The 14,657-nt window shown below is 39.8% G+C and overlaps 1 protein-coding gene across 39 annotated transcripts in view; it reads right to left on the reverse strand.

Moving 5' to 3' along the window:
• Positions 1 to 14,657, reverse strand: part of PDE4DIP (phosphodiesterase 4D interacting protein) — a 210,658-nt gene that overhangs the window by 41,938 nt on the left and 154,063 nt on the right. For 36 of the 39 annotated variants that reach the window (XM_082685174.1, XM_082685185.1, XM_082685178.1 and 33 more), the window contains 3 exons: positions 13,672 to 13,784; positions 12,408 to 12,535; positions 2,055 to 2,140 (listed from right to left, as the gene is read on the reverse strand). In XM_082685174.1, coding sequence (XP_082541300.1) covers positions 2,055 to 2,140; positions 12,408 to 12,535; positions 13,672 to 13,784 — 327 coding nt within the window. Of the gene's footprint in view, positions 1 to 1,689; positions 1,781 to 2,054; positions 2,141 to 11,904; positions 12,536 to 13,671; positions 13,785 to 14,657 lie in introns of those variants that run through there. The other 3 variants (XM_082685184.1, XM_082685183.1, XM_082685182.1) reach the window with 2 other exon arrangements.

Consider the following 14,657-nt stretch of genomic DNA (forward strand, 5'->3'; position numbering starts at 1 on the left):
GGAAGTCTGTGTATACCGGAGGTAGAAAGGTAGCTTGGTGTTGAATAAAGTTTACCTTCCAAGGATGTGGTGAAGAGGAACTCAGAGCCTATTTCACCGGAAACCAGCAAACACAGTTTTGAGAATCTGGACACAACAGTTATGGCAAAACAAGCTTTATTTATTTGGCAGCCAGACAGTCACGCCCTCAAACTCCAGAAAAGCTGAAGTGAATTTACAATGATTTCATACACCAAGGTTCCTCCTACCCAAAACTAGACATTGATTTTCAAGGAAAGGTGATGGAAAGAAAATTATGCTTACCCAAGATATCTCCATCCAACAGGTATATAAATTTGTCTATCATGAGCCCTATCCAAAGGCTAACAATATAAGTATCTCTGCCAAATAATAGGGCAGCCATTGCAAGAGAAATACACTTGCCCCAATGCAAAATGTTTAGTCCAGGTTTGAACTGACCTTCTCAAAATGTGATCTGGTTATTTGCCCCATACTAGGCTATAGGAAGGAAGTTTGAGGAAGGAATAACTTTACAAATCAGTTTGCCTACAACTGAGAACTAGAGCGAAGGGCTCACATGACTACTCATAGTTAAGATCGTGTCAATCAGAATCTGGCTGTCTTCACATCTGTATCTCTTGTTCACTTTTTCTGGAGCTAATCCTGTCCACAGCAGCAATAACCACATGACCAGCTGATACCCCAATCTAAATCTTAGAATGGACATTTGCTTATCTTGTAGATCCCTCTCTTCTTCTCAGAGCCCCTCAGGGACTTTAAGGAGTGAGAGGCAGAGGGATCTGTCCAGAGAGGCAATACTGTACATAATTAAAGTCACAAGCATTGGTTAGGAGAAGTTAGAAGAAGATGTTCAAGCAAAAGGAGAAGTGGAATTCATGCAAGAATTTAAGGGAGAAGTAAGGGTCAGGTACGGCTAGAGCAACAAAAAGGGGATCTTGGTAGAAGGGGAAGAAATGGTGTTGAGGGCATGAGGTATCCCAGACAGCCAACTACTCATGTCCTCAAGAGCCAAAGACTATGCCACGTCCAGTGAGATTTGAGGAATGCTCATGTAGGTTCTTTTTGTTGGTCTCCTCTTTTTCTTATACAGGAGGTATAGAGGCAGACCCAGAGCACCTCACTTTCCCAGCAGTTTCTCTAATAGCTCCAAGGAAGCTATCCCTGGAAAAGCCCAGCTACTTCTGCAGAAGGACAGATAACAAATGATCTACTTTCTCCTTAATAACTCAGAGATTCACAGGTACAGTCCATGTAGGAGGTGTGATTGCTAAGTGTCACTGGGCAAGGTAGAGACACACAGGAGTGACAGTGAGTGTACTGGGATCACTGTCAGTGACTTAATCTCTCAGGTCCAAGGCATTCAACTCTTGAGCTTGCGAACTGCTGGTTGTACCTTCAGTGATGGCTGGTATGAACAGTATTTCAGCCCTGGGTACCAAGTTCTGAGTTTGATAGGGGCTTGCTCTTGAAGTGTCACCTGCTGGTCACTGATGTGTCCCAACCTGGGTGGTCTGTCAGGTTATCCAACAGACTTCTCTTTTGTGTAACAAGATTTCACCAAGACAGATCCCTGCTTTGGAAGCATTTCCAGTCCCCTTGGAGGTTCTCAGCACTTTCCTGAAGTGGATCTTAGGCCTGCCACCTCCCCCAGCAGCCCTCCGATGAATTCCTGTCTTCTGTGGTGTGTTTCAGTTACAAAAACCCAAGAGCAGAACTGTCCATGGTCTTGTTGTAAGTAAACATCCTTCTGAAGCTAGAGCTATAGGTGGTACATGGGGCAAAGGTGGGAAGGAGGAGCAAGAGATAGAAGTAGAGGGGGAGAAAAGGTGGTTTGGAGAGAAAAGTGGAGTGAGGATAGGGGTTGGCTGGCAACGTGACTGGGAAGCTCAGGGAGGGCGGAAAGAAGTTTGGGAATTGGTTTTTATAAAAAGATATCTTCTTACTCTAGGCTTACATGGGCTGCAGGAGACTACCAGACCCCAAAGGGCTATGAGCCTGCCACCCTGGGAACCCAGAACTTGACTTGGACTTACTTGCTGGCTACTGTGTGCAGCTTCCTCCTCGATGCTGTCTGTGAACTCAGTGCTAGCGTCTTCAGTATCATCCCCTGCGGCTGCACCTGGAAGTGAGTCCAGAAGAGAAAGGTGATTTCCTTCACAGGTGGCTTTCAGACAGCAGCTAAAATTACACTTTTTGCCATCTGCCTCTGATTTCTTCCTTTCCCCATATGCATGGACCCCTGGCCAGCAGGGCTGAAGGCAGAACCACTGTACCAAATCTGCAGAAAAGACTTATATCACTGATATTTTCTAATATTTAAGCTTAAGCCTTAAAACATTCACTGACTTTGACTGCACAGACCTGTACCTAAAGAGTGGGCTGTTAGAGTGGTTACCCCCTCACCAATTTCCAGAAAGCCTGAACTATTTCCTGTCCTGTCAGCCTGGCTATGTAACAACTTTGTCTTTTGAAACATGGGCCCAACATGACTAACTTTTTCCCCACCATCAAGTACTAAGAGTGTCCCTGATCAAGGGAGACCTGCTTTTCTCATCCTTTTCCATCTCTGGGATGATGGAGTGACCATATCTCTGAGGAACACCCCTCTAGGGGCTGTGTATTCTACAGAAGCTCAGGACCAGTCAAAACTCAAGGCACAGAATAGTTTTAGTGCTTCCTAACTCCTTCCTTTATCCCCCCCTTCTTTCTCAAACTCTTGCTCAATGCCTCCAGCATCTTTTGACTGAAGGGTTTCTTATACTTCCAAGTGAGTTTTAATACATTCTTTTGTTTCTTAAAGATGGACAGAGTCATCTGGGGACACCAACATCTGTGTCTTGCACTAAGGGAGGGACAATAGCTACAGTCTGTGGTCTGGGCAAAGATCTGAGACACTGTTGACTGATAGAACTTTTTGTAATTCTATGCATGTGCTGCCCAATACAGTAGACACATGTGGTTACTGAGCACTCAAAATGGGCTAAGGCGATTGAGGAACTGATTCTTTTATTTAATTCAAATTTAAATTCAGCTAGGCACACAGGGCTCATGGCCACCATATTGGACAGAACAAAGCTGGGGCATTTCTTCCTCTCCATATCTGTTATAATAAAAGACTGTCCATCCAATTTTAGATTAAGACCTGTGGCCCACATTACTGATTTCTTCTGAAGTTGGGGGAATTTATGATGGTTAATTCATTTTAACACCAAAGAAAATCTACCATGACACTCCCCATGTCTACAGAACAGGTCTTATAGAAACTGCCTAAGTTAGAGAAACCTGAGATGGCAATCTGATTCTGGCCTCAGCAACCAACTTATTAAAACTATTATGGCCACCGAGTAACCTGTGCCTGAAAGAGATTAGGTGGTTTGTCCACGGTTACACAGATGGTCCTGACAAGAGCTGTGCCAAGAAGTCAGGTCTCTGGACTTTCAGAGAGAGGCAACTCACTGCTCCTTCTGGTGACAAATCATTTCTTTATCTTTGCTTCTTCCTCCAAGAACAAAGAACCTGCTCCTGAGCTCAGACATCCATGGATAAATAATGAGCATCCACTATCCTCTCTTCAGATAAGGTGAACAGGACCATCTCACACCTTCATTCCATCCCTTGTCATCTGCAAGTTCATGCCAGAGTATCTGCAATGACCCAGGCCAATCTAATTAAAGTACTAGAAGGTAGTAAGTATGTTGCCCTAACAACCTAATTTTATGACTCATTCCATGAATGTTGTAATAACGTTGGACCAAGTTTCTGTGCCCTGTTCAATAATGTCCTACCTATAAGAGGTGACTCCATCACTCAGATTGTTAGGGATTCCTTGGCAGACATTGTACAAGAGGGATTTCCAATACTTACTCTTTCAAACCAGCCCCAGAACCATCTCATTCACAATAGTAGCTGCAGAGAGATGGATGAACAGACTCCCTATGCTTTGGCAACTCACTGAAATCCAGGATGCTAATTCACTTGTGGACATCCATCTTACTATACTTATTTTGGAAAATCATTCCCTGTACAACAGTAGAGATCAGAATCTTGTATTTTTTCTTTGTAAAGGAAATGAATGTCCCACTCAATGACAGATTAAGAAAACATGGTTCTCACATTTTTCTCCTCTGAGTTTCTGGCTAGAGAATGTTCCTGTGGTTGAAGAAAGCTCAGCTGATGAGTTGAACTCATCTCCATTATTATTCTTGGGGGCTTCTGTGGCCACGCTGCCCCACATCCCAGGGGGATTCCTGGGCTTAGGTTCCAGGAGTAAGGTTGAGGGACGATTGGAAAAAGTGACTGTCACTGGTCTTGAAGGCTTTCATCTCACATGTTCTGTCCTCCACTTACCTTTGTTGGACTTTCTGATGCCTTGCCTGTATTTTTAGATAATTCTCTCTCTGTAATTCACTCAGGGGCACAATACTACGGTTTTGACTTCATCAGGAGTTAAATGGAGACAAAGTAAGCATGCCCATTTAATCCCAGCATTCTACTACATAGAAGTTTTGCTTTCCTTATTTATTTTTAGCTAGTTTAGTCTGGTGTAGTTCCTTTAGAATAGCTTCAACAGTTGCTCAGCCTTTTACCAATTTGAATTAGAATGCTGAAGGCTGTGGGGAGAGGGAGTTAGAATAAAGGTGAAAAAGTTTTATAGAAAAAAAATTGAAATGAGTAAGTTATTCCACATAAAACCCTATAGGTTTACACTAGACACCTTTGTTACCATTTTTTTAAAATCAATGACAATAATTTTTCTTTTTTGAGGGAATATCCTTTCCTAACCTTTTACAAGGCAACAAAATGCTATCTTCTGAACTAACTGGTGATGTTCTAAATTTCTGATTTAAATCTACTATACTTTATATTGGTGCACCTACTGCTTATTATTTGAGATACTCTGAAAAGTGAGAGTCTGTCGCTTCAAATTTAACTTTCTTCTCCAGGTTTTATATCCAGGTTAAGTTTTACACGTTAGAAGAAATTTCATTAAACTTTTTTTTTTTTTGAGGCTTTGATGGCGGTTCCCAAATTGTGGTTCGTGCAAATTTCTACACTCAGACCCATATATGTAATGGAGGGTGTGCCCCAAACTCCCTTTTAGATTTAGAAAATTATTCTCCACCAGCTGACTTGATAAAGTACACAGAAATAAAATATCATAAATCCTTCTGTGAAAATCTAAGTGTCATGCACATGTAATTCTTTTAATCATTGAAACAGAAATGGATGGTTTTGTGGAGATTTTTAAATTGAGGATGGCATTAATTATTAAGAATATGGACCCTGAAGCCCAACTGTCTGGGTTTGGTTTCTGCTTCTATCATTAGTTCTGTGACCCTATTAGGCAAGCCACAACCTTTCTGTAACTCCGTTTCCTTACTTACTAAGTAGGGGAAACAGTGATATCCACGCCATAGAGTCATTCACTAGTGAACTTCAAAGGATTTGTTGTGTTTGAAGTGCTTAGAACAGTGTTTGGCAAACAGTGTATATGCATTAAATATTGCCTTTAAGCATTATTATCATTAGTAAACTGACATGGTCTGTTGGGCTGAAAAAAGGTGGCCATGGAACCTAAGTTAATCTGCAGAGATAAATTTTATACTTAATGTTATAACTGGATGATCTTGATTGCACTTATCTGCACTTCCTTACTTATAAATTTCTGTTTCCCCCAACAGGAGGCTTGAAATAATACTTTTGGTCTCTCTCCTTCACAGAACAGTTGAAAAAACAGAGTTGTCAGTAAAGTAGGATGAATTCCTTTGGACAGGTGCTTTTACAAATAGGATTCATCATCATTACATTATAACTGCCTTAAAACTCCATCATGTATGAATAAGCCTTAGAGGAAAAATCATAGACTGTTAATTCTTCAGTAATGAGCCCGAACTGGGTTATGACAAGACCATTTTCTCTAAATTCTACTCTACAGTCATTATTGTTTCCCCTTTAAGCTATTTATATTCAACCCACAGAAGAGGAGTGGTATTTCCCATATAGTTACTCAGAACGTAGCAGAAATCCTATTTGACTAATTTTGAAAGGGGATTCAAAGAACAAAAACTGTACAGCATGAGTAAGCATGCGGTGCCAAGCCCCTGGCTGGTCTTCCCTCAGCACCAGGCTCTTGTACCAGATACTCTGGGACATCTCACCTTCACTCTTAGGCACCTGTATTATGAGAACTCTTCCATGTTCACGTCATGAGCCAACTAACTATCCCTGACTTAAGTATGATGATACTGTATGACAGAATCCAACAGAAAAGGTCTCCTGTCAAACTCAGCATCCATTACCTTCAGGACCATAAAAGAACTTTAAGGTTTCACATAGTCCTCCATAAGCTTCTGCTGAGAAGTAGAAGTCTTCCACTAGACAGAGTTTGCTCATGGGACAGAAGTAGCTAGGAAAGAAAACTGGTGTCTGCGGCCGAGCCCCTGCTGTCTGCTGAGCCCCTTTATGGTGTAGCTTGGTCTATAGAAGGAAACACCTCTCAAGCAGCTTCCTAGCTTGTACTTTATTCAGAAAGCAGTTTTCCAGGGGATTTATAATTCTGTAACGTCAAGGAGTTCCTCCTGCTCATGGTTTCTTTTCTTTTATTCAAAGAACACAAGTAGCAGACCTTTCCAGGAACATTTAGGGGAGAGCACCACCCACCATTAAAAGCTCACTCCTCACACCTCTATCCTGCTTACTACTGCTCTCCTTCAGCAAGGAGAACAAGAAAGAGTTTTTAAGGTGAGGGAGTTCATTTCACATTTGCGGGGGAAATGAAATGCTGTTTCTTTAGTCTCACTTCCTTGATAGAAGAACAATCCAGGTTTCTTCCTTTTCCCTCCTCTAGTTAAATAAATCACAAAAGCATCCACTCATTCCAGAGCCTTAACTTTGACTTGGATTTTTAGTACTGATTCTCCTATAAGGAAACAAACAAAAAAGACATGAGTTTTCTCTACTTCTCTTCTCATCCATCTTTTCAAGAATGAAACCAAATGGTTATTGTTTGGCCTTTGATACTTTTATTGGATCAGTAACAATTTCCTGTGTCTCAACTAAAGTAGCTGAAATTCTAACACTTATGTATTAAAAAGAACACTCTCCACTTCAGCACAAATGTTAACACAGTTTAACATTGAGAGAAACGAATTTCCAGAGGAAAATATACAGCTTATTTGGGTGGGAAAATGGTCCTATAAATAATCTAACACCAAGTTATTGGACATTTAACATGTCACTTCCTTCTTCATTTAAACTGTTATGAAATCGCTTTACTTTTTCTCAACAGCCCTACAATGAAAATTTTGATGAAAGTAAAACTGCTTTTATTATCAAACTGAATACTTCATCGAAACAGAAATTCATGACTTTTAGGACATACTTGTACACACACATGCCTCTAAAGTTTACAGACTGAGAGGTTGGTATTTTAGAGCAATGGTTTTGGTAATTGCAAAAGGAAGCACTACAGACTTATGTTATAGACTAAAAGCAAAGCTACATGCATGCACTAGACAATTATGAGTTTTTAAAGGGAACAACAAAACCAATTTAGCTCATCTACTTAACACCCCTGTTCTTTGTATTATTTTCTATCTAAGATTTTCTTGCCCAACTTCCGGTTATATCCTTCTAGCTTTGGCAAAAGGAAAACAGTATGATAAATAAAAAAGTTTATTTCTGAAAAAAAAAAAGTTTATTTCTGGAATTTGACATTAAACAACATAAAGGGGAAGTAATGCAAAAAGAATCAGTACATCACTTTGTAAGTTTAATCATTCTTTTTGGAAATCTGTTAAAATTCATATTGTCAGCTTTACATGTTGTTTCCCTTCCACTTCTCATCCTCTACTGGAAGCAAATTACAATGCAAGTTTTTTATCTGGGAAATTCGGCCTGGCTCATGTGATTACATATAAAGAAGTTGAGGACTTACCTTTTGTCAATACTCAAACTACTTAAAAGCAACATTCCTGTCTTCTAATTATAATAAAGTTGTTCAACAAAGTTATTACTCTAAATGTCTAGTGAGAAGATGTCTTAAATCTATATTCCAAAATGTTGTTAAGACTCAAAAACTATTAACCTACAGAAATCACTCTGATACATTGTCCCACTCACTCATTCCTTCTAATTTTTATTACCAGGTTGCTTCATATAAGCTCCATATTCCTAGCTACTCTTCCTACAGTACCGATGGTTCTTCATGACCAAAGGGAGAAAAAAAGCTCTCTAAATTTTAACCTTAAAAGAGAAAATATTCTACATGTTCAGGTCTCAAATGATGTTAGTTTCTGAAAAAGAAAGCCAATTTCATTTAATCTGCCTGTAGTACTATTTCTACAAGGCAAGATGGAAAGGGGACTGTCAGGGCATGGGTTCCTACCATTTCTTCCTAGTTTCATGGGACCAATTGTCACATTTCCCTGCAGGGCACTGGCTCCAGACCCGTAGAATTACTACTGAGGCCCTAGTTGAAGAGGCAACTTGAGTTTTTCAGGGACATCAAATTTATATTTTTCATATTAAAAGACCATGAGGTGAGCCTGGACATCTCAGTCAGTTGGGTATCTGCCTTCAGCTCAGGTCATGAACCCAGAGTCCTGGAATCAAGCTCAAGTTGAGTCAGGTTCCCTGCTCAGTGGGGAGTCTGCTTCTCCCACCTCCATCCCCCTGACTTGTGCTCTTTCTCAAATAAATAAAAATAAAAATCTTCCAAAAATTTAAATAAATAAAGAACCACGGAACCAGAAAACAACAACCTTATCCTAACAAACAGGAACTAGGGTTTGCTAATACCAGCTGCCCAAGGAAAGCTAAGAAACTGAAATATGTCCCTTTAAGGTTTATAGTCCAAAGGGAAGTGACTGTAGGTAAGTCAACTTTTATTCCTCAATAAAAAGAGCAATTTTTGGTATAGTCTGATCTGTTTCTCCTTTCCCTGATCAGAGAATCCTAGATCAAACTGGAAGAGAGACAGAACTAACATCAATTTTCTTGAACTGTTTTGAATCTGTGAACCAAACTTCCCAGGCCCACATACCAAATTAGCATAAATAAGCATCAAAGTGAAAGGTCTTTTAGGTTTAGGAAAGGTCTTTTATCTGTCCCAGGCATCTCAGGTATAAACTGTGCAAGGAGAATATAATAAAGAGCCCTCCAGGAAACTTTTTGTGGCTAGGATCTAATATCCTGGAAAGGTCACAATTCTCTTAATCTTTATAGCTCTCTTACTGTACATAAAATGACACTGACAAATCTTTTTAAACTATGAAAAAGGAAGTAGAGGTACCAAAAATATGCTGCTGTCCGCAGTAAATGGAGAAGCAGGTATGGGTGAGATTCAGGATAAGAGCACACCTACCAAAGCAAAAGGCTGACCAATATTAAAATAGCCAAGTAGTTCCTTTCCAAAATAATAACTTGGCTAAATAGCTTACAACAGAAAAATGTTGACTTTTACTAGGCACTAATAATCATCAGACATCTGCAACAGAAAAGCGTTTAAGGGAAATATCGATCAAAAGGACTTCCATTTCACTCTTCAAATAAATGTTCCTGGAAGTCCTTTTCAACTCTTCAGCTCTAAGAACTATAGCCTTCATCTCCCCTGACTCTTACAACCACTGCTTTGTATATTTGCTATGATTCAAAAAGGAAATATAAGTAAAAACAAATCTATCAATATGGATTTTTCTCAATTTAAGTTCTGTGCTTCTAATTAATCATGACCTAGGTTTAACTCATTCATTTCAAGATGATTTTCTTTTTTAAATTCAAACACAAGGATCTACAAGCCCATGATGCTTTCTCTAAAATTATTGTAAGGCTGAAAAATGCCTGATGAAGGTAGAATAATCCAGTAAGAGAAAGGGTCTGTGCTCCTGGAGAGAGAACGGAATCATACTGTATCATGGTAAGTAGAATTCCATGAATGACGTGGCCAATGACAGCATCATCTATATGTGAGTTTACAGAAGAAAATTCATCAGAGCAGAGTTCTCTAATAAGATGCCAAATCATCCTACAAAATTTTTAGACTAGCAAACTCTCTCAGGTAAGCACGGTTGGCAAGCCTCATTCTAGGACGTTAGCAGCAGATTATAGTCACATCTAGAGTATCAGGATCAACCGCTTAGTTTATCCTTTGCCACAAAAATCACTTAATTATTTAAAATGTTTCCCAAGGACCAATATTAAGGGTGAGTAACTGTAGCACAAGTTCGTCTGTCTCTTCAGGATCCAAATTAGAATCAGAATTCACTTACTTTTTCGCACTAATCTATTTCAATCATTTTTCAATAGGAAGTTGGTTTTCTCAATATTCATCCAGCCACCTTAGTATTTCTAACACTTAGTAACAGTCCAAGATACCAAGGGAAATTCCTACTCTTGGAGGATGATAGGCAATAATTAGAAATTACTGTAATCACTATAAGCCAGTAGAACCCAAGAATCACCCACAGTTGAATCTTAACAAGACACTTAGAAAGCTTCCTTGGTCTATTAGCAAAATTAAGGAAAAACACTTCCTAAATGTCTTATAATCATATGGCAGACTAGTCTTTGTTGGGTTGACATTTTTGTAAGTTCAATTACCCCATCTTTCCTTCTAGAAAATTACAGAAAGTTTGGTGCAGGAAAAGGTCTCTAAAAATTAGAAGACTAGGAAAGTGGGTGGTTCTGCTTATACTTCCTATTGCTTCCTTAAATGACTCCCCACCCTAAAGGCCAAGAAAAGTGGAAAGCATCTCATTAAGAGGAAGGCTTACAGTTATCAATCTTTTGCAAAATATTTCATCAGAAAATCCCAGGGTGTTTCTCCAGTAGAACATTTTCTTCCCTGCCCACTTTGGTTTGACTGATGTTCTATCTGTTGTTACAGGCACGGCTAAGGTTGCAGAAAGCTAGACAGAATTTAGAATGTAAGGCAACCCAAGTCAACACATGAATGTGAAAGAAATTAAAGAGTCATGTGAATAATGGAGGGAAAACAGAAAACTCATAGTGTGCCCCCTCGATGAGAAAGAGTACTCTGTCACCTTTATGGTGCTGGAGAGCCTCACTCCCTGTCCACTGAAGTCCATGTTAAAAGCCTGAAATCTCAGCTTCTAATCTAGGAAATTTATAACCAACAGAAATATGAAACCTCATGGTGTTGAATCTGCGAAGCTCCAAAGTAATCCTGACTACTTTTTATGCTCTTGACATTTAAGCAAGCAGAAACGCAAGCTCCAGAGCACCCTTCCTCATGCCTGTCATGCTGCTGTAAGAAAGCACTCAATGACCGAAACCTATGAACCCAGTCAACGACAGTTCTTTCTAAACTATTCTAACAACACTTCAAAGCCTATTACTTATTTTAATAGAGTAATGTTTAAGCAGTAAAACATGAAAAAACATAGGACTCCATCTCGTGCCACTACCAAATCTCTAGCTGCAATAAGTAATTTGGTGAAATGATGAATTTAAAAGGGAACATTACATTTGAAATGAGCTTTTTACATAAAGAATCATGATTCTGAAATACATGTGGGAAAGCCTCAACCCCTGTTCCCCAAATTCCATGTTTGAAAACTGAAATGAGTTTTTATTGAAATCATGTTCTGACTACATAACACTCTTGGTTTAAAGGAAAAATATTAATGGAATTTAATCTGCACCTAATCTAATTTCACTATCACTATTATTCAACTATCACCTCTGGAACACTCTCAGAAAAGGTTTCCTATAAACACCTGAACTGCCTTTGCCTCCTCTCACTGACTTGACCCTTCTAATACTTGTAGTCTGCTATGGCAAGACTTGGCTTTGATTACTTTCTGATAAGGATTATACCACTTCTGCAAAGTAATTCCTATAAAGACATTTAATCTCTTTCTCTTTCATCTTGAAACTTTTATTTGATTAAAAAATCATCTCACTCAAAGAGCAGGAGTTGGCTGATGGCAAAAATAATACGCATGCATGCATTTATGACATGATATGGAACATATGAAATGGACGGTGAGAGCAGGGGAGGAATAAACTTTATTGGCCCAGGGGAAGATATGGGGGAACAAGGAGGGGCCGAGGAAAAGAGTGAATATGAGTGGGAAAACTGAAATGGAATGCTTTAAAAGGTACACATACACTTTGTAACCTCCACCACTCAACTCCAAGATGGTATGTACAGTGCCATTCAGGTAGACTAAAGTGAGTTTCACTCTGTAGTTGATGCTACTTGTAACAGTTCTACCGTTAGCAAGTCATCATTTAATTCTGCCAGAGTCAGACAAAGCTCTTGGGTTAGTGCAAACAAGGTTTTCCATCCTGGGCTGCAGGCTGACCCGCCAGTGCTCAGAAGGCATGCTTGTGACGAACTCGCACACTTTCCAGTTCCCCACCTCCAATGGCAGCCAGGGTCTCCAGCCTGCTTAGGCGCTCCAGGCTTCTTCCAAGAACTTCTTCTAGCCGACTGCGTATCACCTGGGCCCCTTCTAGTTCCACCTGCAGAGTTCGGTCTCTCTCAGAGCTGAGTAAACATGCCACATGGAAGGAAAATGGATTAGCCACCAACTATAATGAATCTACATATACTTCCAAAGAGCCAGGAGACTTTCTAAAGGATGCTCTCTAGGACACAAGAAGTAAACACAGTCTGTGTTTGGGCACTGTTATCCTTCACTGCAGATAGATTAGCAAGGCCAGCTCCTTTCTTTAAAGCTTGCCTCTTTATGCTAGATTGTGGGCCAGTATCATGTAAAATTATAGATCCTAGGACTTATGTCTGTATAGTCAACATAGGAGAAATTTCACTTTTTGATGAGTATTAGTTTCTGAAAAAACAAAATCGGAAAAACTAAATGCAAACTGAAACATTACTGAGCCAAGTAGGACTGAGCCAAGCACTACTGAAGATCTGTGTTCTCTCATTTGGTAACCAGACTGGACAGAGCACTGAAAAGGAATCTGGCTCATAGAGACTAAAGATCCAAAGATTCTTTAAAAAGTAATATAATCAACTGGCCCTTATTGTATCTTTCCCCTGCCTTTATTTACCTGAAGTAGAAAGAAAAAGAATGCTTAAACTGAACAATCACCTAGAAGAAAATGAATAGTAAAAAAATAAAAATTAGGAAAAAGCAAAAGGGACAAGGGGAGAAGGCAGAATGAGAAAAAAAAAAAAAAGGGAATATAAAATGAACCAGAATGATATAATATATATATGACCAAAAATCAAAAAGTACAAGCAAATATATTCACCATGATGGCTATCAGTGATTCTGGGTTGATATCAGCCATCATGATAAATATATTTTCTTCAATGATATTCGGTATCAATACCCTTTATATCCTCACTCTTGGAATGGAACAGCCCTTACCAGGACATGAAGCAGAGGAAGGAAAAGAAAACACTGAGTGTTTACTGTACACAAGGAATTGCTGTAGACACCTGACAAGTCTCATTTGATCAGTGTGTAGCTGTATGAGATAGGTACTATTTCTGACTTAAGACTTAAACACTAGGCTCTGAGAGGTCCACAAACAACAAATGACAAACTGAGTATTCCTAGTAATCATCTGATTTTTTTCACTCCCTGCTTTGAAATCATAAGCATCTGAACCTGAAGAGGAATAGAAGGGTAAACACTGCCATCACTCTCCTACCTCTCTGGATGGGCGTGGAACTTCACCAGACTGCTATAGAGCTGTCTCTCTGCTTGCAGAGCCTCATTGAGCCGACTCCGTTCATCTACCAGCCCTTCGAGCATCAGCAGTAACTAAGGAAACAGAAAAAGCAATATGCAGACAGACATGAGACATGAAGCCACAGCGGATCTCGTGTCTGCAGACAGACATGAGACATGAAGCCACAGCGATCCTTTCCTGAGAAAGCAGCCAAAGGAATGGACTTGCATGCACTAGGACCAAAAAAGTTCACTCTCTTCTACTTGCTTAAAACTTTCTATTATATTTTACAGTTTTCAAATCAATGGCATATTATCTTTTTTTTTTCTAATCTTTAAAACTATAGGGCAGAAGTCAAACATGAGAGCAAGAAGAAGGAGAGAGATGCCAGAAGCACAGGGAAGAGCTGAGAGAAGGGAGTGCAAGGGAAAGGGAGGAAGGGCAGGAGGAGACATAAAGCAGGACTTACTGGTATTCTTCATTCATTCAATAAATATTTACTGAGCACATTCTATGTGCCAGGCTCTATTTTAGGGATAAGTGTACTATGTGTAGTGGGTGGTGGGGACACCATCAATCACAGACCTGTGTCGCAGTGAGCCCTACAATAAGTGCTGTACAGAACATGAGCCATGACGTAACACAACCAGCAGAGAGGTCTTGTAAGTGAACTGCTTGACTTAAAAGCCAGGACTGGAGTGAAACGAGTAGTTTGTGAGAGAGAGGATAACAGACAGGAGCACAGGCAAGCAGGTCTTTTTTAAAAGTCTGGCACTGAAGAGAGGTCAGCTACAAGGTAGTAGCTAGAAAGGAATTACAAATGTTAGGGGCACTTCTTGCTGAGGCTGACCAAGGCGAGGCAACTTCAGAGCAGAGATTCTCTATGAAGCTCCATTAACAAATCCCTTCAGAGATCACTGAGATTGACAGGTTTTCCACCATTTGTTCCACCATAAAAATGCTTA

Source organism: Mustela nivalis, assembly GCF_964662115.1.
Source record: "Mustela nivalis genome assembly, chromosome: 10".
NCBI classification, from domain to species: domain Eukaryota; kingdom Metazoa; phylum Chordata; class Mammalia; order Carnivora; family Mustelidae; genus Mustela; species Mustela nivalis.